This window comes from Pezoporus wallicus, unplaced genomic scaffold, assembly GCF_028554395.1.
Source record: "Pezoporus wallicus isolate ANWC-B61680 ecotype Strahan unplaced genomic scaffold, APGP_CSIRO_Pwel_v1 contig_11693, whole genome shotgun sequence".
Lineage (NCBI taxonomy): Eukaryota > Metazoa > Chordata > Aves > Psittaciformes > Psittacidae > Pezoporus > Pezoporus wallicus.
In genome coordinates, this window is record NW_026642504.1 from 318165 (window position 1) to 344798 (window position 26634).

Genomic DNA, 26634 nt, shown 5'->3' on the forward strand with positions numbered 1-26634 from the left:
GTCTTTTGGCCTGTGACAGTAGTGACCGCTTGTCCAGAGGCAGCTGCAGGAGCAGAGGGAGCTCATCGCAGAGTGGGTGATGGCACAGACTCCTGCATGCCCTGTGCTCTCCCGGTGTTGGAGGACACCTGGAATGACGTGTTCTCTCTCTGTCCCACAGTGGGATTCGATCAATGAAATGGATGAGTTTTTTAGCCCCATCCACACCTACCAGGTCTGCAATGTCATGACCCCCAACCAGAACAACTGGCTACGGACCAACTGGGTTCAACGGGACGGAGCGCGGCGGGTCTATGCAGAGATTAAATTCACACTGCGGGACTGTAACAGCATGCCAGGCGTGCTGGGCACCTGCAAGGAGACCTTCAACCTCTACTACCTGGAGTCCGACCGGGACTTGGGTACCAGCACCCGCGAGAGCCAGTTCATGAAGATCGACACCATCGCAGCCGATGAGAGCTTCACCAACGTGGACCTGGGGGTGAGGCGCCTGAAGTTGAACACGGAGGTGCGGGGCGTGGGGCCACTGAGCAAGAGGGGTTTCTACTTGGCATTCCAGGACATAGGCGCTTGCATCGCCATCGTTTCAGTGCGGGTGTACTACAAGAAGTGCCCGGCAACAGTGAGGAACTTGGCGTCCTTCTCCGAGGCTGTGACTGGGGCGGACTCGTCCTCCTTGGTGGAAGTGCGGGGAGAGTGTGTGGGCCATTCGGAGGAGAGGGACACCCCCAAAATGTACTGCAGCGCCGAGGGAGAATGGTTGGTGCCCATTGGGAAGTGCGTCTGCAGCGCTGGCTATGAGGAGCAGAGGGATTCCTGCATGGGTGAGTCTCTGCTTCTTGCTAGCAATGCCTGCGAGGGGAGGGATGGCTGCAAGGGGCTTTCACCTCCTTGGGGATGGGTTGAGGGCAGAAACCTGCTCACACAAACTTGGACAGCCATCCTCTGTGGAGACGAAGGGCTGCCCAAGCCTTTGCTGACCATCTTCATGCTTCCCAAATGTGTTGCGGGTACCACCAGGAAGCTCCTTGGGAGCTCCTGTGAGCCTGACCATAACACATCCCGGTGCACAGGGCTTTGGGATGAGGACTGGTTTTGCAGTGGGAGCTGGCATCGGGACAGGGACTGCCCTGGCTCCATCTTTTCCTACCACGGAGCACGGTGGTCCAGAGCTCCCATCCCAGTGCCCTCAGCACACCAGCAAAGCATCACTTGACTTCTCCAAACTGCCCCACCACTCGCTTCCCTTTGGCAGAGGGTTTGAACGAGAGGAAAGCAAACAGAAAACCATGGAGCTTTCATGAGACAAGGTTATTGCCTCCATCCATCACGGCTCCCCGGGGCCGCTCAGAGCTCCTCAGCCTGGGGGTGCCGGGAGCCTTCCTGGGGGCCCCCTGTGCCGCTGGGCAGACTTCAAGCTGCCGACTGTGCAAACTGTGATAAGGAAGCGGGGTGACCAGCGGCAGCCGTGCATCAGGCACAGGGATGTGTGTGTACAGAGCACGGGCTCCCTGTGAGAGCCCTCTGCACGGATCTGTTTGCTCTCGGTTTCTTTATGGGATGCCTTTAGGGGAGCAGCACAAATAAGAGTGCGGGGCCTTTGTTTGCCTTTCATGGAAACGCCAAATGGAACATTTGTCTTAGGGAGACTTGACGCAAGGTCGGGATGTCCGATGCTGGATGGGAATGGATCCAGGGGCTGCTGGGACCCACACCAGCCCCAGAGGGTCCCCAGCTATGAGAGAGGAAAGGACAGGCAGAATAAATGCTTCTATACGAAACTCCTGCCTGCAACCGTTGGTTTGGAAGTCATCCTGCGATAGCTCTGATAATTTATAAAGGATTCTTTCCTGTGAGGGTGGTGAGGCACTGGAATGGGCTGCCCAAGGAAGCTGTGAATGCTCCATCCCTGGCGGTGTTCAAGGCCAGGTTGGACAGAGCCTTGGGTGAGATGGTTTAGTGTGAGGTGTCCGTGCCCATGGCAGGGGGTTGGAACTGGATGAGCTTAAAGTCCTTTCCAACCCTGACTGTTCTATGATTCTATCTTGTCCCATGTTCAAGAGTGTGCATGAAAGGGGCACTGGTGTGGGACCCAGCCTGACTGCAAGGAGCTGTGAGTTCATAGAATCATAGAATGGTTGCAGCTGGAAGGCACCTTAAAGGTCATCTTTAAAGGCAGGGACAGGGACACCTTCCACTAGAGCATCTTGCTCCAAGCGCTGTCCACCCTTGCCCTGAACACTGCCAGGGACAGAGCAGCCACAGCTTCTCTGGGCACCCTGTGCCAGTGTCAGCTCATGCTGCTCAACCAGGAGTGCTCTCTGGTGAAAATCTCCAGGGCTTGTGGCATCAGAAACAGGACAGAAATGGCACTGGACTTTCTCTGACCTCGGTGTTGTCTCACACTCCTGCTTTCCCTTTCCCGTTCATCCAGCACAATGAGTTGGATAGCTCAACACCTCTTCCTTGGCATCTCCTTTGGAGCAGGAGTACATGTATTCACACACAAAAGCAAGCAGATGCAAATCTTCAATCTAAGCTTCTCGTGCTTGACTGGGGCAAAGTGCATTTTTCATGGTGAAAAGTGCCTTTCCAGGGTGATTTATAACCCCAGCGGATCTGCCGGGGTTGGAAATTAGCCGTTTTAATTGTCAGGTGGACAAAAAGCAGGATTCCAGTGGCTGGCAATTTTCATTCTCCATCACAGCGATGAGCTGATATAAATCACTCCTTGTGGCCCTAATAATTTTTCTATAAATATCAAGGAAATTCATTTTTTTGCTTGGGGGGGTGTGGTGTGTGTGAAATTAGAGAGAAGATGCTTTGCCTCCATGGCAGTGTTTAAAATGTGATTTCAAGTTAATTTCCTTCCGCCTTTCACAGCCAGACGCCTTATTTGGCAGAGCTAAAGATGTTTGAACTGTGGAGGTTTCTCCCCCTCCTCTTCAATGCTCATTTTTCTAAGGACCTGCCAGAGTGAAGGAAGAGAGCTCTGGAAACCAGATCATGGCCCGAGCTGTTCCCAGCCCTTCAGAGGATAAGGAAGGCTGCGCCACAGAGCTGGGAAGGATGGGGTGAGGTGGGACATGGTGGAGGATGAGGAAGGACTTGGGGAACTTCTCTGCCTCTCGTCCCCTTTACTGTCAGCCAGCACCTCGGATGCCTAAGCAAAGGCTAGGCAGGAGGGCGGTTGCTGGGATCTCTGACTCCTTTCTTTTACTCCAGCAGGATCCACACGTTTCACCTTATTGGGATGTCCTGGTGTATGCAGTAAGGATGTGAGGGGCAGTTTCCATGGGACTGGAGAGAGGACCACGCTAAGGCTGCCAGCTCGCCTGGCATCAGATGTGTCACAGCTCTGTATCACACAAGGCATTTGTCCCCCCTGTGTGTGCCTCATGCCTCTGCCTGATTGATCTACAGATGCACAGGACCCCCTTTTCGACTGCACCAGTGCTGCACATGAGTGGCCACAACTGCCATTGGGGTCCTGGAGTCTGCCAACCCCTACAATTCCCACTTCCAGTCCCATGGAATCTTCTGCCACAGCCACCCCAAGAATGAAACCCCTCAGGGTCTCTGTCCCAGGGCAGCTCAGCCCTGCTGCCCCACTCACTCTTCCCCACCTTAGTCAAGGGTCTGAAGGACTTTGGTTCCCTCACCCCCATCATACAGAGACAGCTCTTTCCTCCTTGAAACGCATCACTCCACAGCAAGACACATTAGTATCGCTTAACCACAGCAAATAGCAACTGCTCTGCCTAAATAGCAGAATAAGCGATAGCATAAGTAAAGGGGATCTGTCCTCGCATTTTATCAGATAAGAAGACAATCAGCATAATCCACCTTATTTGTATGCAGCTGCTGTACAGGACAAATAGAGACCCATCTCAATAAGGTCAGTGCAATTAAAGTAATGAGCGAGGGAAGCACTTTAACCCTGGTTCTGCTTCTGTGGGAATGAAAGACAGCCATAAGCCACCTCCTCAAGGATCCATGAGGCTGAGACCCAGAACAAGTGTTCCACATCCTGGGGTTGGATGGAGAGGTGGAGGGAGGCTCTGGCAGGTGAGGACAGTATCCCTGCATCCACACCCCTCCTGCCTGCCCTGGCCAGACCCTCTCTGGGGAGGGCTACCCTTTAAGTCCATGATCCTTGCATCAGGGTCAGCATTCTGGGGCAGACCTGCGTCATTCCATGGACAGACTCTTCCTTGTTGTCAGAGTGGAGGGGATGAGCCTTTGGCAGAAATGCCATTCTGACACGCAGATAGATTCCACAACTTGTTAAAGTTGTAAAGTAGGTATGCTTTAGTCAGCGCTGAGGCGCATGTGGGATTGCTCCTCCAAAGGCATGCGCACCTCAGCGTTGTTTTCCTCTACATTTATCCTCTAAAGTTATACATATGCATGAGGTTACACAACCCGCCTATACATATTCATGTCCTATCCCCCCTTCGTATTATAATGAGCTAAAAGGTCCTTTGCGCTTGCGCAGTGCCTCCTGGTGGTCGTGGGTGAGGGTCTCAAGGTGAAGTAAACGAGTCTTCCTCGAGCCTGAACTTTTTACCCCTGCTCATTCCGCATGCTCCCTGGAGGCTTGGTCATTGTCCAAACCACAGAGCCAATTTCAGCAGGCCTGGGCATCCAAATGACGGGAACCATGTCATGGACCCTACCTCCTAACAAGAGCCATGTCCTTCCATCTTGTTTTAGCATACACAGAGAGTACGATAAGCAGGAACGAGCAGTAACATTGTCAGGCAAGTGGCTTAACCCTAACCCCCCTGTACATTGGTTAACCCTTTGCATCGATTCCCAAAGAGTGTCTCTGTGATATATCCATGGGTTTCAGGAGGCCGGGAGCAGGCATCTTAACCTGCTGGCTGCTTTCCCTCTGCTGTACTCTGGCGCTTCAGCTTGGCTGGAAAGCAGTGATGAGGGAGCAACAGGTAAGTGATTGCTGTTCCATCAGCCCATTTGCAGCTGAGGAGGGTGTTTATAGCCTGCCAGGGCTGAGTGAGCCCAGCTTCCAAACAGGGGAGCCCCGAATGAGGATTTGGCCCTGGGGTAGACTTCACCCAGCTCTGCTTGAGCGGAAGAAATGGTCGTGTCCTCTAAACAAGGAGAAGAGAGGGAGATTGTCACTACTGGGACCCTTCCCAAACTGAGGGAGAGGTGGGAATAGGAGAAGATCTGCTGGCTCCTCATGGACAAACCCCTCTGCTGCTGGCCTCCTTGTGTCTTCTGTGGCACATAGCTGGTGGAAATGGATCTGGAGAGTCTGGTTAGCAATCTGGGAGGCAGATAATTTTCTCCAGTTGGTGGGATTCATGCTGACGAACCAATCAGCAAATTTAATGTACCTTAAACCTTCCTTGTGGGCAACTTTAATCGAGCAATTAAAGCACCACGGCATTGCTAATTAAGAGGAGAAAATACCCAGCTTGGTAATTATGTGTTTGTGAGTACAGTTTTGTCTCCATGGACCTTTATGAAGGAAGTCAGTGGGGGCTGACTTTCCAGCTGGTGGGGCATTGGGGGAGCGGAGCTGTACGGTGTGAGAGGAGGGAAGGCTCCATCTATGTGCACCATGTCACTGATGTACTGTGCTGGCTGGACACAACACAGGGACAGGGCAAGCCCTAAACACCCCAGGGGACAAGATGACACAGGTGAAGGCATTGGCAGGCGAAGCCAGGTCTGACACATGGACTCCAGCTGTGCTGGGCAATGGCCTGCAGCCACAGCAGCAAACCTTTGCAGCTGTGTGAACAGATGTGGTCCAGATGCTGGTGTTGGAAGGGGAGGAACGGTGGAGGCATACGACCTGTTCCCCTTGGGCTTGGCCATGAGGGGACAGAACCCTTTGCCCAGTGCACTGATTGCCCCTGGGTACCTACCCAGGGAGACCACAGCCTGTGCTCCCTTCCCTCAGTGCAGAAGGGGTGGAGAAGATCGCAGGGGGGAAGAATAATGTGCTAGGGGGTAAGGGAGCCCATCAGAGCCTTGCTCCATTCTCTTCTTTCCCCGAACTCCAGATCCCTTTCTAAGCCAGAGAAGCCTCAGGCTTCTCTCTTCCTTTCCTGATAACAGTGACTTTATTTCCCCTCCTGGGCAAGAACATCACAGAGGAACCTCGAGCTTGTCGTGTGGTGTCTTCATGTGAAACAGCTCCTACAGGCTGCTTGGCTGGAAACAGGAGACTGCTCTTGCTGTGCTGACTCCAAGCAAACCCCGTTTTTCCTGGCTTTGAGCTACAGAGAGCTCCCAGGAGCATGCCTGGGGGTCACACGTACCTGTGTCAACCAGCAAACCTGAGATTTCAATGCACCCATCACCAGGCTGGGCTCCATCACCCTTAGGTCCTGCCTGGAAGTTTATGTGACAGATAAATGTATGTCAATATACCTTCCAGTTGTAAACCCAGACAAACATGTTGGAATACTTTCCTCATTTCCTTGCAAAATGGGTGTGGATTTCATGGAGATTTTCCATGCAAGTCCCAGTGCTCATATGCCAGCCCCGAACCGCAGGCTCAGTGATACCTGCTCAGACTCTCCTCTGCCCATTGGCAGGGTACCAGCCTGTCACGCCAAGAGCCAGACTGCACCATTGCCCTGAGTGCCCACCACAGAGGGATTCTGCTGTGAGCCTCCCAAAACAAACCTTTCAAGGGCGTGAGCAGTGATAGCTCCAAAGAGGAGCTATGGGAGCTCTGCACATATCCTCTCTGAGATGCCAGGCAGGAAAATCAAAGAAACGCAGTGATTCACAAGATTTTCATTGCTGGCTTGCAAGCCAGTCAGCTGCTTTGTCAAATACAGGCAATATCAGCTGGTGAGATTAAATCGCCTCTGCTTATCCCATGCAAAGCCCTGCATCCCTAAAAACAACCCCCAAAAACCAATAAGAGCCAAAACCAGTTTGTTTTCCAGACCACATAAGCCAGGACTATCCAAGATCCTGGTGTTAGACCAGATGGGAACAGACTGCAAAGAAGATGTGTCAGATACACAAACTGCTTGCACAGTTTGGGCTGGGTGTTGGGAAATCTTTCCTTGTGGGATTATATCCAGCTCTGGGATGGGATCCTTGGATTCGCACTTGCCTCGTATCAGTTTGTAGCCCCAAACTTGGATGTTAGTTGATCTGTTTGGATCCCAGGGCTGCTGGGCTGTGTATGCATGGCTAGTTGAGCTCAGTGAGCGTGCTGGAGCAGGGCAAGGTAGTCTCAGCATCTCCAGCACCTTCAGTCCCTCAAGCAAGTGGCCAATTGTACGTACAAGGAAAACAAAATGAAGCAGCCCCAACACTTAAAACAATCCTGTATTTTTACTGGTTAGGCACAAACAAAAAGGACAGAGATGACTTCACAGCTGCCCTTTCCCCACCAACAGAACAAAATGAGGTTTATCCCGTATTTTATTGCTTGCCACTTTTCCTCTGAGTTTGCTGTGTTTCACAGCTGATGTAGATGAAGGGTGAGAGTGATGCTAGACTGGAGGTCAGGGCATCGATGGGGATGAAACAAATTCCATTTGTGCTTAGTGGTCTCTGTAGCCCCTACAAGAGGTGCCGAAGAGCAGCTGGGCTGTGATGGATGGGTTTGGCAGCATTCAAAGACCTTCACCAGTTTGGAAATGTGGGGTTTCTTTGTGGTTTGAACACTTCCAGGGAGTCTGGCTCCTCGTCCCACTCAGCGACAAAAGTTTGCTCCGTACTTGGCATGAGATCCCACACACAACAGTGCTTCTTGTGTGACCGCTTCTTCCCCTTCCTGAAGACAAGATGCTGCTGCTGACACTTCCCTATGAAGAATAAAAGGGCCCAAAACCTGGATGGTTTGCATCCATCCAGCATCGTGTGATGCCCTTCACTTGCTCCTGCTGTGGGCACTCTCATCTTAAAGCTCAGCCCCTGTGGGTATCCGGAGCTGTATGCATGTGGTGAGAGGGCTCACATAGCCTCTAAAGCTGCATAATGGTTCCTGCAGGGGCTGGGGTTCGGTTCTTGGTGTTCTGTGTGACCTTTCTTCATTTATGCATCTTTGCTTCCTGAGGCCTTGCAGCAGGGGTACAGGGTTACCTCCAACACCCTCTTCTACAGGGGTGGCTCCCGTTCAGCCCTGCTCCTTTCTGAATCCAGCATTTTCTGTGTTTGGTTTCAGTCTGGTGAAAACTGTGGGGTTTTTCCGAAGCCTTGGATAATCCTGTCTAAAACCCTCTGAGAAGGCTGAGTTTGGAAACAGCTCTTTTTCTAATTCTAGCATTAGGCTGCTTGTTTCTGGCTGACTCCTTCAAGCTGTAGCATCTCCCACGGAAGCTTTATGAAGTGCCTTTGCTCTGAGAGCATGCTGGGCTGTCTCACCTACATGACCCTGCACAGCATCCCCCTGACTCCAGAAGGGTGTCTGCACCAGGCAGCAAAGCAGCGCCCATAGCAAACTGGGATTTGGATGCAGGTGTAGGGAAGAGGATCAGGATGGAGTCAGCGGTGATTTCAACAGGACTGAATTCAAGGCATGTGGCAAGAACTGCTGATTTCAATATAGCAATGCTGTGTAGATGTCTGGTTTGGGATGCAGCCAGTCTGCACCATCAATGGTTCCAGTTTGCCCAGTGCTACAAGTGGAATTACTCCACTTTGTGGGTGAAAACTGCCCTCATTAGCTCTTCTGCAATGCTTAGTGCTTCAAAGGAGCGTGAGATGGATTGGACTGTGGGAAGAAGGACCAAGCAGCGAGGAGGTGATGTCAGACAAGTGCTGGTATGTACTAGTGGTGTGACGGGTTGCAAGGTAGTACTGGGTGTGGGAAGGGTTGTGAGCTGTACAAAGGGGCCACATGGTGGGAACTGGGATGTGTGAAGGGCTGTAAGGTGGTGCTCAGGGGCTGGAGACAAGGCAGTGACTGCAGGCGGGTGAGACAGAGGCAAGCAGCACACAAAGGATGCACAGAGCATCACAGGGCTGTGGGGCGATGCATGATATCAGGACCAAGAGTCTGCCTGACACAAACAGCCCCAAAACACCCCTCCAAGACCACCAAGGTGGTGAGAGACCCTGAGCTGACCTGGGACTGCAGAGAAAGGGGAGAGTACAGCCTTGCAGAAATACAAGGCTTGGCGCAATGAGGCAGATGCCTCTTTTTAAGACATGACTGTGAATAACACGCTGCTCTTTCAGTGTCTGTGTCATGTGGGAGCTGAGATTGGTGGCATCATGCTGAAACTGGATTGAAAGGAGCTGGGATTTTCTGTGCTAGCTTCTCCTGCAACCTGGAGGCCTCCAGGACTGGTGCCTGTCTGGCTGTCACAGTGGCTATGATACGCTTACTTCTCTCTCTATCTCTTCCCATCACTGCCAAAGGGAGGTACCTGGCTGCTCTTCTGGTGGTTGCTGATGCTGAGCTTCGTTGCAGGGTCAGAGAAGGGGGCAATTGGTACCATCAGTCCCACATGGCACCCTCTCAAGCGTGCCCTCACCCTGCCCAAACCTCCCAGGCTGAGGATGGAGCTGGGAGGGAGTGATGCAGAGCCCCACAGCAGCAGCCCTCGGTGGTCCCACCAGGGCCACCTGCAGAGCGCTAGTCCCAGACGGTGACTTCAGCATGAGAAGAGCGGCTCGTTCCCAGATAGCGCATCCTCGACAGGTTCATCCATCATCTCCCGAGCTCTGCCAGCTTATTAACAGATGTTGTCCTGTCCCCAGAGGATGGGGAGGGAGGGAAGCAAATGGACTGAAGTACAGATGGCTGGCAGAGCCCTCCCCGTGCTCGCAGCTTCAGGCTGCCTTGGGCAGGCAATGCACGGGGGAGTGAGCCTGTTGGGCTGGTAAAAACAGGCAGGATGTGCTGCACAGGGTGGGGGGGATCAGTGGTATTGACCCCAACAGGCTGGGGTGATAACTGAGGACCCACTCAGGTGACAGAGAGCTGGAGGTGTGCTCTGCCAAGCACAGGTTTGTGCTGGGTTTTGTAGGCTCTGCCTGTGACACTGGGACCGGCAGGGTGGATGTGCCAGTCTTGAGCTGGGCTGCAGGTGGAGGTCGCTGCTGTCCCGTGTGCACTGTGAAAGCACATCGTGAGATGAAACTGCGAGGGCAGACAGAGCCTTGGCTGGGTTTTACAGGAAGGTGGCACTGGGGACAGAAGGAAGATGCTGGTAGCAGGACTTCTGGTGGTCCGCAAAGCGGCAGGGCCCTTAGGCACAGATTTAGGGTATAAATCGCATGAAATAATTAAAAATGAGAAATCTCCACCTTGTGCAGGGCTCCTGGGAGGGCAGGCGGGACGAGCTGGGTGCAGTGCAGACAGCAGGACAACCCTTCCGTAGTGGCTTCAGGTTTTGGTGGTTTCAGTGCGTGCTGCAACCGTAACTGTGGAGCACTGTGATTTTAGACCTGGGGTGTTTGATTGAATTTGTCTCACTGGCCACTTCTCTGCTGGTTTGCTTTTATCGGAGCTAAGCCAGGAGATCCTGGTTTTCCACATGGCACTGGCCTGGCATGAGAGAGCTCAATCCAGAGCAGGACATTCCTGTCACCCTGTAGGGATTTCATATCTTGTGCAGGTTCCAAGCTGGTGTCCTCTCCTGTGCTTATGAAGGGCTTAGCACGTGTGTCCTGCTCCCATCTAAAGCGAGCATTGAGGCACACATTGGTGCATGACCCCATCCAGAGCAGTGCCTGCCCCAGCCCCAGTTGCTCTCGAGGCCTCCCCATGTTCTCATGCTGTCCAGGCTCCCAGAGGCTCTGCCCTGGTGCACGAATTCACCTGTAATTTGTCATTTAGGATCATTTTCCCCTTGAGTGAATCCAAAATAATTGTGAATCATTGCTACGGGTAATTAACAGGGTTTATTTTTACAGCATTGAATGATAAGTGATTACAACTGCTTGGTACAGATCTGCTTTACAACTGCTTGGTACAGATCTGCTGTGCTTCATGTTCCCATCCTTCCCCCGTCTCTCCATACTTGATGTAGCACTGATTTCTCTGCCCTTAATTAACTATTTGGGAAGGGGGAATTGAATCAAGAGTCTCTGGTTGCTGGTTGCTGCATGGGTAGAGATGACAAGGGTTTGCAGGACCAAGGAGGATTCACACAGGTTGAAGGCAGCGAATCCTGACATTTACACTGCCAAGCATGGGCAGTGGGGCTGTGCCATCACAGGCAAGGAGTCCCTGGCCCTGTCAGTGTGTGGCATCAGGAGAACCAGTCAGCACCAGAGCGTGGCAAATGTCTTGGGCTGTCCTTGGTGCAGTGGCTGGGGACAGCAAAGCTCCTCTCCAGGTCTGCCTGCCCTGTGTCCTCTGCTCTTCTGATGGATGCTCCTGGGGAGATGAAACGTGTCAGGAAGGCCGGGGAGCAAAGCCAGCCCTGAGCTGCATCGATTTTCCCCCTAAGTCACATCTGCCTTCCCTTGCATCCCCAGTTTGGGCATTTCTGTTCCTTGCCGTTAAGCCCTTTAGGAAACGGAGGAGCAGGAATTTAGGAGCAAACTCTGCAATGGCTGGGCTTCGCTTTTCCAGCCTGCTGTACCAAGACATGACACCAACCTGTGACACCAACATCTCTGGCACATGCAGCGTGTGTACATCCTGCTGCTGCTCTTGCTCCCCTGTCTATAAGGTAGCATTCAGTGCCCAGTGCCACAGAAACTGATGACAGTAACGAGAGACCAGCAAGGCACCAGGGATGCATGTGGATGAAGCTCTGCCTTCAGCTGCTATAGCTCGAAGTAGCTCAGTTATAGAGTCTGCTGTATGACTGTGCAGCGTGTGATCTGTGAAATATGCTGATAGCACAGGGAGATCTGTGGCAGGGGAAGGAGTGTTGTTAATAAGAAAACAAATCAGCACCTAGAAGCAGAACAAACAGACAGCACGGAGGGGCCAAGACCACCAAGGATGCTGGATCACAAACAAAACCCTTCTACATGTTTGGAAGCAAAAATTGAGGCTGAATGCAGAGTTGGCGACGGGGGTTGAAGGTATTACCACCTCGGGAGGGAAAACTGAGATGAGTCAGAGCCAGGAATAGCGCTTGAGTCACTGGAACTGGTCCTAGAAATGCTTGATGAAAACAGGGACCCAGGCAGAGCCTGGTTTTTCTTTACTTGGAATGGAAATGTGCGGAAGAGGGCAGATCCTTCCACGCCTAGGCAGGCACTTGACGCGCCGCATGTCACTATGGAACTAATCGATTTTCCTAACGAGAGACGAGCTGTTTGTTTGTGTGACAAATGATTCACCCGGGGGGCTGCTGCGAGAGCTGGGGTTGGGATGGAGCGGGCTGATGCCATCGCGGGTGTGGGATGAGCGTGTGCTCCTGCCTCGCAGCCCCAGCACCAGCATGAGGCAGAGCCACCGGAGATGGGAGGTGTTGTCAGAAGAAACTCAGCCTGGCTCGTTTGGCTTTGCTGTCCCTCCACAGACCTCAGTGTGCGCTGAGAGCTTGCTGCAAGGTGAAACAAAAGAGGGCGTTTTCCCTTTGTTTTGTGCAAGGAAGACATTTGTCCAGAGGAGATGCGGCTGCCCCATCCCTGGCAGTGTTCAAGGCCAGGTTGGACACAGGGTCTTGGAGCAAGCTGCTCTAGTGGAAGGGGTCCCTGCCCGTGGCAGGGGTTGGAGCTGGATGGGCTTTAAGGTCCCTTCAACCCAAACCAGGCTGGGAGTCTATGACGGAAACTTATTGCTCTGTGTAGCAGCGCACCAGGGTCAGAGGACAAGACCCACCATGTCCCAGGAGTGGAGCTTTCACTTCATGAAACCCTTGCCATGGATGCTGCTGGGCACACCCAGAACAAGCAGTGGGGCAGCTCCTGTTAAGGAACACTGCACCGCACAGATTATGGCTCTTATAACAGCGAGGTGATTTCCAGTGCTCCCTGGTTTGTTCTTTGCAGCACTCCCTGTCCCGAGGCCAGGCAATGGCCCTGAGCTGCATCAGGGAGGGTTCTGGGCAGCAGGCAGGAGGGAAGCACCTCCAGCTTTACAGGCAGGTCAACCAAAGCAAAGACACCCGGGTCTGCCTGTGAAACAGTGGGGAACCGGTACCAGGATGGCAGTAGCACAGCCTGGGAGAGAGACAAGAGCAGTCTTCACAGGGCTGGTTTCCCATGCACTGGATGGGGGTGAGAGCCCGGTCCAGGTTCGTGCTGCTGGGATGTGCTGAGCTGGGGGATGCTCCTCGTGCAGGCGCATCCCCCTGACCCTTCCCTCCTCCGCAGCCTGCCAGCTGGGGTTCTACAAGTCATCCCCCGGGGACCAGCTCTGTGCCAAGTGCCCCTTGCACAGCCACTCGGAGAGCAGGGCCGCCCGCGTGTGCCGCTGCGACAGCAGCTTCTACCGGGCCCTGCAGGACCCCCCCTCGGCTGCCTGCACACGTGAGTACCCCAACATGAACCACCCATGGGGAGGCGCAGACCCTGCAGATGATGCCCCCCTGCCCCTGTGCGTGCCGCACAAGGCACTGTGGCAGCCACTCAGCACTGGGTCTCCCCTTGACACGTGAGCTGAGACCCCCTTTGCTACACTCCCTCAGTGCCCTGTGTCTCATCCTCATCCTGCTGCTCTCCAAACACCCCTGCTCCTTTCCCAAGGGTCTCCCCTGTGATGGAGTAGGGTGAGACCATGGCTCCGCCAGCAAGCTGGCCCTGCTCACACACCAGCCACTTGCTGGCTGCTCTCCTTTGCACAAATGGTGAGGGCGATCAGACCCAAAGGACAGCACAATTGTTGCTGTGCTCTCCTGGACACTGGCACTAAGGTGTGTTGTATGGTTTCAGCTCAAGTCTCTGCAATGGGCTGCTTTAAGGGGTTCAGTACTGTTAAAAAGGGACAAGAACATCCCAGGAGCCCTCCTCCTCTCTGTAGCTGGTCCAGGAGGGAAGAAGGGTGGATGGCTACTAGCTGATGCCAGGGTGAAAGACATGTCAGCGACATCTCACTTGTGTTTCCCTAGGGAATACCCGCCCAAGGTTGTTAAACTCCCCAGGAAATACCAGTTTACCCTTCCCTTTAGATGAGCAGGTCCTGCTCTCCACTGTTCAGCCCATCCACACCTTGGCTCTCCCCCCAAAAGGCTTCATGCATCCCCACTGCTTCCTGCTTCCCCCCAGACAAACATCAGCTCTTTCCTGCCTGTCATTTGGCATCATGATCCAGAGCATCTCACTTCCATGGCACTTTAACCTGAGACCTGTCTGTGGAGCATTCCCCACTCTGGGCAGCACTCCCCTGCAGCATCATTTGGTCCAAACGCCAGCACCTTTGCAACGTGCCCACGACAGCAGCATCACGCCCAAGGCGCATCCCTCCATTGGTCCCATGCTTTGCAGCCCCCACTCCGCCTGAACCTCCGCTTCTTCCCCAGGCCCCCCCTCTGCTCCCGTGAACCTGATCTCCAGCGTCAACGGCACCTCGGTGACACTGGAGTGGGGGCCCCCCCTGGACAAGGGGGGCCGCGCTGACATCGTGTACAACGTGGTCTGCAGGCGCTGCGCGGGCCATGCCGGGCAGTGCGAGGCGTGCGGCAGCGGGATCCGCTTCGTGCCCCAGCAGATGAGCCTGGTGAAGGGCGCGCTGACCGTGACCAACCTCCTGGCCCACACCAACTACTCCTTTTGGGTGGAGGCCGTCAACGGCGTCTCTGACCTCAGCCTGGAGTCCAGGAGAGCTGCAGTTGCCAACATCACGACAAACCAGGCAGGTAGGAGGAGCCGAGGCTTCGCCTCCACCTTTGTGGGTGATGCTGATGATGTTGCTCTGATGCTGCTCCCACCGGTACCTGCCAAGGGCTGGTTTGGTGATGGGCAAGGGACACCCTAGAGATGAGCGTCCTATCCTTTCTGCTGCAGGAGGTGGATTCAGGGAGCCAGGATGGGCTGGAGACAAGCTGCTGCCCAAGGCAGCAGTGGTTCTCTGCTTCACAGGATCCCTTTTCATCCTCCTTTCCCTCCACTTCAGCCTGCGGCTGCTGGTAGAGGCTCCTTTTCTGCAGGAGACAGGGGGCACGGAGAACACTTGTTTGTTGACAGGAACATTAAGTGGAGCATGAATCTTTCAGGCTGTTCCTCCAGCCTTCTGTCCCTTCCCAAAGGGCCAAGCAGCAGTTCATGCTCTGCTCTTAGCTCACACCAGCGCCAGGCCTTGGCAGGTGACAGCGGCTGGGGAAAGTCTCTCTCATGCCTGTCTCATCTTTGCAAAGCCCTTGATTTGAATTGCTTTTTCCCCAGGAAATCATAGAATAGTTTGAGGTGGAAGGCACATTCCGAGGTCTTCAAAGAAGAGAGAGAGGCCTGTTGTAATAGAATGAGGGGTGTTGGTTTTAGACTGAAAAAGAGAGATTCAGGTTGGATGTGGGGAAGAAATTCTTTACAGTGAGGGTGGTAAAAAACGGGCACAGGATGCCCAGAGAGGTGATGATGCTCCACCCCTGCAGACATTTGAGGCCAGGGTGGATGTGGTTCTGGACAACCTGATCTAGATGTCCCTGTCATTGCAGGGGGGTTGGAACTAGATGAGCTTTGAAGGTCCCTTCCCATCCAAACCATTCTATGGTTCTGTGGTTCTATGATTTCAGCCTCTCTGCTGGGAAGTGGATGCTGAGCAGACACTGCAAAAGCAGCGGGGTTGGGAATTTGGTAGTGATTGAAGTTGAGGTTTGTGCCTGCTCCAGCTCCACACCACAGAGCATCCTGCCCACCTTGAGGGGGTGAGGGACCCAGCCATGCTGCATGGGGCGCCCTGCCCATGCTGGTGCTGAGCACCCTTGTCACCCAGCCCCTGAGCAGGACAGGAGTGGGTGCAGCAGTGATGCTCTGGGGCAGATTCCCATCATCCCACCCTGTCCCAGCTCCCTGGGGTCTTGTGTCCCAATGGTGATTTCTGCTCTTCACAGGAGGCAGCCCAAAGGGCTACAGCTGCTGCCTTTCAGTCCCTGAGTACCCCACTGCAGACCCTGTGGCCTCTTTTGGTCTTTTGGTGGTCTTGGCAGCCCTGGGGTGATGTTGGACTTGATGATCTTAAAGGTCTTTTCCAATCTGCTTGATTCTGCAATTTATCATTCTATGGCTTTAATTAAAACAGAAATATGGCTTAAACCAGGGGTCCTGCATGGGGCTCCTGCAGTTGTGTCTGGCCGCCCCCACCATGCCCAGCCAGTAGGCACCTAACACCCTGCCATCTGCATCCCCAGCCCCATCCCAGGTCATGGTGGTCCACCAGGAGAGCACAGGCCAGAACAGCGTCACGCTGCTGTGGCAAGAGCCAGACCAGCCCAACGGCATCATCCTGGAGTATGAGATCAAGTACTATGAGAAGGTAACGCAGAACTTGCTGCCACAAACCCGTTCCATCACGGTTCAGACAGGGGCTTGGTTTAAATCCTGATAGCGATTGCTGCTGTCAGCCAGCCTTGCGCAAAGGACTGTTTTGGAAGGCTTTGTGGTTGCTGTGTTGATGCAGTAAGGTTTTGGGGGGTTGTTTTTCACCAGGACAAGGAAATGCAGAGCTACTCGACTCTGAAATCCAAGGGTACCACTGCCACCATCTCTGGGCTCAAGCCTGCAACCCGCTACATCTTCCAGGTTCGGGCTCGCACGTCCGCGGGCTGCGGGAGGTTCAGTCAGACCGTGGAGGTGGAGACGGGGAAGCCAGGTGAGCGACTGCGCTTGTGGGGTGTGGGAAATGTGGGGCAGGGAGCTTGGGGAACGGCGATGACCTTCTCCATGGCCACTGTGCCTCTGCCGCATAGGGAGGAAGGCAGGATGCACATCTGTGGTTGGAGCTTGCAGGGCTCGCTTGAGGTTGCCCTGCTGAGATGTGCTTATATATAAGAAAGAAGGACATAGCAATTAAGGCAAGGAAGACATGGTGAGGTCCTGAGGCTCCAGACCCCACTCTGTGCTGGTTTGCTGTATCACCATGGCTTCCCCACGTCTATGCTTGGTTTTCCCATGTGTAAATGGTCCCTGTACACTGAGACAGCCCCAAAGCTGGGGTTGCATGGATGATGAAGACTAGAACCCCGTTGGGTTAAGTAGGTTCCTGAGCCCAGTAGAGTCTTCACACTCTAGCTCACCTCCTTCCCACCCTGCTTCTTCCAGTTTCTCTCCGGTACGACACGATGACAATTGTCTGGATCTGCCTCACGCTCATCACTGGCCTTGTCGCATTGCTGGTGGTCTTAATCTGCAAGAAGAGGTAAGTGTTTTCTGGAGGTCAGTGTGGCTTGTCACCAAGCAGGGCTGGAGCTGTGGGGGATCTTGAGCACAGCTTTTCTCTTCTCAACTTGTCCAGAGCATCCATAGCTCAGGAGTTAATAAGCAACCAAGAGACTTCATTTAGGGGTCACCCTGCCTCCACGTTCCCTGAGGCAGAGCCAGTCTCCAGACCTTCCCCTCATTGGCAATCCTGGGATAAAGATCTTTTCCAACCTGGTTGATTCTATGATTCCATGTCAGCAGACTGAGTAGCAGTAGTGACAGCAATAACCACAGCAATAGCAGAACCAGTACCACTGCCAGTACGAGGGCTGACTGGATGGGCTTAGGGTAGATCCTCCCAGGCTGCCTACAATCCTGGCCCACACTGCCTTCCACCCTGCCTTTGGGCTGCTGGTGGGAGCAAGGGACAAGAGCACCTCTTCTGACCTGTGTGTCCCCATGGCAGGCACTGCGGGTACAGCAAGGCTTTCCAGGACTCCGATGAGGAGAAGATGCATTATCAGAATGGGCAAGGTAGGACCCTCCCCGCTGCTGCCTCTGGGGCGTGAAGGACCCTGTGGATGGGCAGTGGTCTGGACCATACCCCCTGGAACTGCTGTGGTTCCCAGGGGGAAGGGTTTTGACCACTGACTGCTTCTGGGGATGTGTCTAAGAGAGCTAAACAGGGGCTCTGATCCCAGGGACACCCTGGTGATGGGGTTTGAGGGGTTGCACAGCGTGAGATGGGACTGTGGTGGCTCATCCCAAATAGCAGCAGGCCAGAAGAGTGGTGGCTTGATGGAGGGGGACAATCACATTGAGGAGACCTGGGCAGCTGGGTTCTGCACTGCTCTGAGGACACTGCTGTGCCAAAGAGTGCCTTAAGTTCCCTTGTGGCTGCAACCTCTGTGGCTCCTCAGCATGTCAACCCAAGAGTCCTGCCCTTGCACATCCCCTACCCAGCTTCTGGGTGCCCCTACTTCTTAGCAGAGCTGCCTGAAAGAGCTTATCTCCTTTCTCCCCTTTGAAACCTGGCAGTGAAGTTCCCCGAGTCCAAGTTCTATGTGGACCCTCACACGTATGAGGACCCCTGCCAAGCTGTGCATGAGCTCACCCGTGAAATTGAGGCCTCCCGGATCAAGATCGAGAAGGTCATTGGGTCTGGTGAGTCCCTGGGCCAGGCTGCCTCTTAGCATCACATCTGATGAGGGAAATTCAGCCTGAGGTTGCGCTGGGACCGCAGCAGCTGCACAGCACCAGCACGGTGCTCACCCAGGGCTTCATCTGCTCCATATCCTGTTAGAGACCAAAATCAGGGGGAGAGTGGGAGCTTTTCTGATGCATGAAATAAGCTCCTTGGAGGCAGCCCAGTGCAGGAGGCTGCTGGTGTGGCACCGACAGCTCAGGCTGACACAGCAGATGGCTCAGCCTGTCTTGTGTGGGTGCCCCAACGTGGCCACCCTGCTTTGAAACCTCGGAGCAAGCATCTACAGTGACAAAATGCAAATGAAATCGTAGCAAAATGGCACGTTTTCAACACAGAAAGGGTTTTTTTTTTTTGCAGGGAAGCACAGGGCAGCGATGGCAATGGAGCTTCAGCAGCAGCTTACCCCAAAACAGCATTGGGAAGCCTGGCTGAAAGACATCCTGCTGCTCTAAGAGATATCCAAATTTGTTCATTAAAAGCAGTAAAGCAAGTGCCACTGTAATCACTATTACTGGCCCATCACTTTCAGCGTAAGGCATCAGAGGGAGGTGGTACCTGAGATTCCTGCCTGGTTGCCAGAGGTGGCACCGGTTGCTGGAGATGGGAAATCCTCCCTGTGCTCAGAGGCAGCGATGCACAAAGAGCCCGGGAGTCCCGAGGGGATTGATCACAGCAGACGGGGTGATCCATGGTGCTGGTGGGTCACTGCAACACGCTCAGGAGCTTCCCATGCCCTTCCCTTGCCTTGCAGGGGAGTCTGGAGAGGTGTGCTATGGCCGCCTGAAGCTGCCAGGGAAGAGGGAGATTCCTGTGGCCATCAAGGCCCTGAAAGCCGGCTACACGGAGAAGCAGAGACGGGACTTCCTGAGCGAGGCCAGCATCATGGCACAGTTTGACCACCCCAACATCATCCACCTGGAGGGGGTGGTGACCAGGAGTATGTTGCTGGTGGGGACGGGATGCTGGTGGGCAGAACTGGGATGTATCTCCCTCTGGGCACCCTGGGAGATGGGGGTCAGGGCTCACTTTGGGTGTATTCATTCCTCTGGCTGCCCCAGATGCCCACTTCTCAGATATCCATTTACTGGGGTCCCTTCCATCGCACCCCCTTGCCTTCTCTTGCAGGACAGACTTCCTATGTGGCAGTTCTTCACCTTGCTCTGCAGCGGCCCCAGGTCAGGGTTATTGGTTTAGGAGATGTTCTGCCCATTAGTGTTTACTTTAAAGGCTGCCTCTGTTGCATCATAATTTGAAGTCTTCCTTCAAAAAGCACATTCTGATGCAAAGCGTTATGCTAATGGCATGTAGATTTCAGCAGGATAAGGAAGCTGACCTAGACACATCAATAGCACCGGGAGGGAGGGGTAAGTGTCTGGGTTACAGCCACATCCCCAGTGCTGTGCCCGTTCTGTGTGGTGCAGGGGTGAGACCGCTCTGCGGGATGCAGGAGGATGGATTCACGTCTCTTCCAGTAAAAGCCTGGCATTGGGCTTCCCAGAGGAAGGTGACTTCTCTGCTAACTTGACCTCCCTTGTCTTCTGCAGGCAAATTGGTAATGATTGTTACAGAGTACATGGAGAATGGCTCGCTAGACACCTTCCTCAGGGTAAGGAGCTCTTCTGTATTTTCATTCATTGCACATCCCCCTGGGCTGAGTGACTGGAGGAAGCTGGCTCCTGCTCCTCAGCCTCATGGCCACTGCAACCCCTGCAAGAGAGGGGTGTGCTCTGGGCTCTCAGCTCTACAACAGACATCAGCACCAGGGCATTGTGCCCAGCTCCATGGGGAAAGGCAGGGACAACAGCCTGAGCTGCATGTCAGAGGTGCTGGGAGGGCAGGAAGCAGGCCCTGGGACATGACAGAGGCACTGGGGCTAGAAGAGGTACTAAGTCAAATACAAGAGGTCCTAGGGGGTTAGTGTAATGAAAGCAGCATCAATAGGATGCTAGCAGAACCCACGGATTAACTCTGGGATATTTCCTTTCCAGAAACACGATGGGCAGTTCACCATCATCCAGCTGGTGGGCATGCTGCGTGGCATCGGAGCGGGCATGAGGTACCTGTCTGACCTGGGCTACGTGCACCGGGACCTGGCTGCCCGCAACATCCTGGTGAACAGCAACCTGGTCTGCAAAGTGTCTGACTTTGGGCTCTCTCGCATCCTGGAGGATGACCCCGATGCTGCCTACACCACCACGGTGCGTGGCTCCTAGAGCTGTAATGTCTTACTGAGCCTTACCAGTGGTCATCGCCCAGGCCACTGACAGATGGAGAAGTCGGATGCTCTCAAGTGAAGATAGGCAGGGTAGGACTGGAGGCAGTCGCCTCACTGCCGGTATCTGGACCAAGAACATGAACCCAAAGAGCTTTTGAGTATTTTCCTTCATACAGGGACATCCCAGAACTGAGGTGTGCAGTGAACAGAGCAGGGAGATGATCAAACCTCTCCAAAGGAACAGCTCCTGTGGGTGCACATGGCTCATTGCACAGGGACAGTCCCATGTCCCTGCTGGAGTCTTTCCATCCACTGTAGCTCCATCCACTTCCTCAGTTGCTCCAGAGCCATGGGTCAGTGGGTGTTACGGTAGACTCAGCAGCAGCGTGGCCACACAATAGTTTTTCCATGTGACTCTGCCTTATTCAGGGGTGTGGAAAGGGTGGGAATTGGCTTTGCAGCCCAGGTAATTTTGGTTTGATGAAGACACTTCTGTCTGTGAAGCCATTTTAAGACTTTTCTGGCCAACCTGACAGCTCTGGAGTTTGATGTGCTGCTCCACTGGAGGTCACCAGAGGTGAAATAAAGTATATTGAGGCAATGTGCTCTTTTAGTTCTTCTCTGGCCATGAAAAGAGGAATTAGTGTGCTCCCCAGGCACGCCTCTGGCTGGGAAAATGTGGATAGACAGCTCCTGATGGAGGCCAGGTTGGAGCTGCAGCTGAGGAGTCTGAGCATCCTTTTTCAGAAGGACGAAGACTAAAGAAGCAGAAAGAGCTTCAAGTTGCTTTGGGTTAGCTGATGGCAATGCCCAAAGCAGTTGCAGCTCTGAGGGATGAGTGCACAGTGGCCTATCCCGGAAACCATGGCCTTCATGCTTTTCACTTGGCTTCAGCCAAGAGAAGAATTGAGCCGGAATGTGTCCTCTGTGTGTCTTTGTATTCAGCTGCTCCCTTTGGTATCTCAGAAGCAGATACTTTTTGTGACATTGCAGATCCTTTAATCCTGGGGAAAGCTCCTGCTGCTTGGTTCAAGTACAGCATCCTCTGCATCTTGGCGTTGGGACTCCCAGAGGAAGGGTCAGAAGAGGCACAAGATCAGCTAGGGCTCCCCGGTGTCAGAGCAGCCCCCGTGCTCTGTGGCATGCAGACACACACAGCCTGGCCTCCCCCCCATTAAGCCGGTCTTTGACCTTTTCCTCCACTGTTCCTCCCATTTTCAGGGGGGGAAGATCCCCATTCGCTGGACGGCTCCGGAGGCCATCGCATTCCGCAAGTTCTCCTCGGCCAGCGACGTGTGGAGCTACGGCATCGTCATGTGGGAGGTGCTGGCCTACGGCGAGCGCCCGTACTGGAACATGACCAACCGGGATGTGAGTGCATGGGGGGCATGGGGCAGCACGGTGCAGCCCTTGCGTCTCCCCCGGCTCCCTCCCATGGAGGGATGGGGAGAAGGGACCCAAAGAGCAGCCCTTGCCTCTCCCCACCTCCCCATGGGGCTGCGCACACTGTGCTTATCCCCTCAGTGGGGGCATCGGTGTGATGCCCGTCACTGCACTGCACTGATTTCCCTTTGCAGCACCATGGCTCCTAGCTGTGCCTGGTTGTGTGCACTGTGGGTCTCCCCATCCCCATCTGTTGCTCTGTACAAGACTTTGTGCTGCTTGGAGTGCTTCAGCGCATGTGCCACCTTTCCCATTCCCTGGAAGGGGTCAGAGCTTCCCTAGGAGCACGGCAGCCCCACTGTATTAGCCTGATTGTTCCATTCTGCACCCAGGGCTGGGGCTCCATCATTTCTACTGCCCATGGGAGGCTGCTGAGAGCACCAGGCTTGCATCACCTGGCTTTGGGCTTGTCAGAATTATGTGGAGCTGCTCTTACCTCGAGTGGCATAAAAACTATAGGCAAACGTAGGTTGTGTTCCTGATTATAACCTGGGAGAAACAGCTCCAAAAGGAGGTGATAAAATGAGTATTTTGACTACAGAACCACAGAACTTCCTTTTTACTTTCACCTACAGGGACTATAAACCCATTTGCCTTCTCCCTGCTGTGGGAGTCCTGAGAATACCCTCTCCCAAGTGGTTTTAGTGTTTTAGAAAGTGGCCTTGGTGACAACAAGGAATGGATGCAGTGCTTGCATCCCTTCAAAGTGGCCTTGGTGACAACAAGGAATGGGTGCAGTGCTTGCACCCTTCAAAGTGGCCTTGGTGACAACAAGGAATGGGTGCAGTGCTTGCATCCCTTCAAAGTGGCCTTGGTGACAACAAGGAATGGATGCAGCGCTTGCATCCCTTCAAAGTGGCCTTGGTGACAACAAGGAATGGATGCAGTGCTTGCACCCTTCAAGCAGGGTTTCCTCTGAGCGGCAGTAAGCCCAGAATGACTGAATGTGAGTGAGGGTCTCATGGCTTGTCTGCTGGAGGGAAGCTGCAATATTTTAGGCCTATTGGACCCCATAATAAATCCGCTCTCATAGCAGTGATTTCTGTATGTGTTTGGTATCCAGCCTGCTCCCAGCTCTCCAGAGGCTTCTCGTGGCCTGCTGGAAATCCTTTTGTTTAGCATGAATCTTGTGTACACCTCACCCCTGCTTCCCCATCTGATGGTACCAGCAGCTCACACACCAGGGATCACCCTTGTGTGCCATTATCCAGGCTGCTGGGACTCCCTTAGGGTCCAGCTCCTAACTCCTGCCTTCCTCCCAGGTCATTAACTCGGTGGAGGAAGGCTACCGCCTGCCTGCCCCCATGGGCTGCCCCACGACCCTGCACCAGCTTATGCTGGATTGCTGGCAGAAGGACCGCAGCGAGAGGCCACGCTTCTCCCAGATCGTTGGCATCCTGGACAAGCTGATCCGCAACCCGGACAACTTGAAGTGCACGGCCACCGTGAACCGGTAAGGGCTGCGTGATGGGCTGGTGCTGGGCAGAGCATGTGGGTTGCAGCGAATGAGGGGTGTTTCTGTCCAGCTCTAGCAGCAGTGTGTTCCCTTGTGACCACGGTCATGCACAGGGCTCATGGGCACGGATTAGGGTGGGCGCATCACTGCCTTGCTCCGTGGTCTGGGGTAGTGGTGCCCGTAGAGCAGTGATTCCTGCCCTCAGCTCACCTCAGGCTCTTCAAGCTGGACCTCACAGCCTGGCCAGCGAGGACCAGCACCTCCCGGTCTAACCCGTTTTTCTCCTGCTCCCAGGTTCACCCAAACACCCTTTGACAGGGGCCTCCTGGACCTGGCCACCTGCCTGACTGTGGAGGACTGGCTGGACTCCATCCGACTGGGGCACTACCGGGACAACTTTGCCATGGCAGGGTACTCCTCCCTGGGCATGGTGATGCGCATGAACATCGAGTGAGTACCAGAGAACAAACAGCACTGGTTGGGTTGCCCTGCACCTTCCCACTGCCCTCTAACAGTGACCGTCCTGCCTTGGTTTGCTCCATCTAGTCGGTCGTTGATGCCAGAGATACAACCCTAAGGAAAAGGTGTTGGGATCTGGGATGATGTCCAAGGCAGTGCTGACCTTTTGGAGAAGGTCTGGGAGTTGTTCTTGAAAGGGTGTGAACACCAGGTCACCTCTGTGATTTCTCTCCAATGTCATCATAGATTCATTGGTAATTTGGGTTGTAAAGTGCCTCATGAGGTCGTACAATCCAGATTATATGATAGATACCAGATTGCTGTCTCCTTGCTCTTCTCACCTTTGTTTCCCTGGCAAAAGGTTTGTCTGGACCAGAGCATGGCTGTGCCATACTGCACAGCTTCTCTGGGATCACTGCAAACAAACAGAGCTGGGGGCACCTCAGAGCTTCTTCAGACCCCAGAGCACTGGACTGGCTCCTTGCTCAGCACAGCTGGGCAGGGAGGAACCATATAGCACCTTGGTGTGAGTGCAGGGTCACAGCCAAGTGACCAAGGCTGGGTTTAGTGAGGAGAGCTGGGGAAGATGTGTCTGTCCCATCCTCCTCTTGCTGTAAGGAGCTGCCACCTGTACAGGGGTCTCCAAGTTTGCTTGTGCTCCAAGCAGTACTGGAAAAGGTAGTGACTATACTTGCTCCTATCCTGGGCTTACATTCCCTATCCCTTGGTATTAGCATTAGTGCCAGGGCTGACAACAGCCTCTCCTGCCTCTGAGAAGACTTTTTCACTCCCAAAAGGCATGGAGCTGCCAGACAGTTCCTGTGGCTCGGGAAGGATGTGACAGTGCACACCTCGGTCGAGGTGCAGCAGGTTGGGAAGGAGCCAGTGAAAGGGAAGATGGAGAGGCACAGACAGAGGGTTGTCATGCATTGATTGGAGGCTGTACTTGGGGCCTTTGCTGTGGGATTGAGCTGATACTGATCCTTGTTTCTCATGCACATCAGGGAAGCTCTACAGTGGGGAAGGCTCATCATCCATCTGTCTTTCTGACTGGGTTATCTGAGGGCATCGCACTAAAACTGAATCCAATTTCAGACCATTGATCTTGTCACCTGCTAGCTTGTCAGGAGTGATCCCTCTCCTGCTCCCCCTGGAGCTGTCACAGCACTCCTGTCAGGAGGATACGGCCAAGGGAATGGCAGCCTTTGTGTCCCTGGGAGGATGCTCATGGACCCTCAGCAGTAGCAGACTTGTGCTAACGGGCAAGTGGAGAGGAGCCAGACGCGAGGTCCTGGGCTGGTCCATGGGGTGCATGCATGGGGAGGAGCAGTGCCTCTGTCCAGGTCCAGCCCTTGGGGTGTCTGACAGTGTCTTTGTTCTCCAGGGACATTCGGAGTCTGGGCATCACCATGATGGGCCACCAGAAGAAGATCTTGAGCAGCATCCAGGCCATGAGATCCCAGCTGCTGAACACAAACGGCCCCAGGAGGCATCTCTGATCACCAGATTTGCAGACCTGCAATGGGCATTCCTTAACACTTACCCTGGCAAAGGGGCAGCAGGGTGGTGAGCAGGAAAAGGGGCACCAGATCAGGACCTGGAACCCCACCAGCATCTCTTCGATTTCAGCATCAGTGGAAATGTGCTTTCCAGATACCTCGATGGTCCTGCTGCCTCCTTCCCCCATCTGAAGGGGGGAGCAGACTTCCAAGCAGGCAAGGGACATGCCATGCCTCTCCCCATCTTCTACTGTGTCTCTCTGGCACTGGGGGTTCCCACACAACTATGCAGGACAGGGGGTAACCCTTTCAACACAGCAGAATGGCCCCAGCAGATGGAGGGGTATCAGACACAACAGCAATACCAGGAGCAGTGGGACTATGCTTGTCATGGCACCCAGCTCCTTTGGACCTGACAAGTGGGGAGTTTCTTGGCTCTCTGAATTGAGGGGGGCTCCACGGGCTGCCACCCATCAGAGACAACCCTGCTCCCACTACCTCCCAGTTCCAGCGCACTCCAGCCTGGACCTCCTGAACTGCACCAGCCTGCAGGTGCCTTCATGGTCCACTTCTACCGAGCCCAGGAGGACGGGGAACCTGGTGGCAGCACCAGGAAAAGCAGAGGAAACTTCCCCAGCGTGGGCCAGGGTCTGCTATCTGGACCTTCAAGAAGCTCCAGGATGCTGCGGGAGGCTCTCCACCTCCTGCCTGCCATGTCAGCTGCAAAGGAGGGTTCTGAGCAATGCTTCCAGATGCAACCCCACGTGGCTGAGGACAGCAGGTCTGGGAAAAGAGGGTCTTCAGCACGACCCAGCTGGTGAGCCTGGTGGCTGGGAGCTTGGACTTCCCTCCCCAGCTCTCCTCTCTTCCACAGGAGCATCTCTTCTGGCGGAGCAGTGGCCTCCAAAGAGCTGGTCTAAGAGGCTGAGCCGGCTGCAGATGCAGATGGGGGGCAGGCTGTGGTCTGAGAAGGTTTCTCTTGGGTGTAAATACAATTTTCTAAGGGTTTGGGAACTGTTTTACTGAAACACGATGTTAAGTACACAAGAATGGTCTCAAAGCACAGAAGCCTCGGTCCCGGGGCTGAACTCACTGCAAAAAATACCTACTGGGAGCATGGCTGGGGAGGGGGGGAGTGCTGGAG

The 26634-nt window shown here is 54.2% G+C and overlaps 1 protein-coding gene across 1 annotated transcript in view; it reads left to right on the top strand.

Moving 5' to 3' along the window:
* The window catches only part of EPHA8 (EPH receptor A8), a 44300-nt gene extending 18174 nt beyond the window's left edge, over positions 1 to 26126 (top strand). The window contains exons 3-17 of the mRNA XM_057430807.1: positions 161 to 824; positions 13234 to 13389; positions 14379 to 14714; positions 16203 to 16327; positions 16501 to 16663; positions 17113 to 17209; positions 17678 to 17745; positions 18250 to 18375; positions 19170 to 19355; positions 19963 to 20024; positions 20407 to 20616; positions 21855 to 22004; positions 23339 to 23529; positions 23827 to 23982; positions 25376 to 26126. Of these exons, the coding sequence (XP_057286790.1) occupies positions 161 to 824; positions 13234 to 13389; positions 14379 to 14714; positions 16203 to 16327; positions 16501 to 16663; positions 17113 to 17209; positions 17678 to 17745; positions 18250 to 18375; positions 19170 to 19355; positions 19963 to 20024; positions 20407 to 20616; positions 21855 to 22004; positions 23339 to 23529; positions 23827 to 23982; positions 25376 to 25490 (2805 nt within the window). The 3' untranslated portion in view covers positions 25491 to 26126. The remainder of the gene's footprint in view (positions 1 to 160; positions 825 to 13233; positions 13390 to 14378; positions 14715 to 16202; positions 16328 to 16500; positions 16664 to 17112; positions 17210 to 17677; positions 17746 to 18249; positions 18376 to 19169; positions 19356 to 19962; positions 20025 to 20406; positions 20617 to 21854; positions 22005 to 23338; positions 23530 to 23826; positions 23983 to 25375) is intronic.
* The last annotated feature ends 508 nt before the right edge of the window (positions 26127 to 26634 follow it).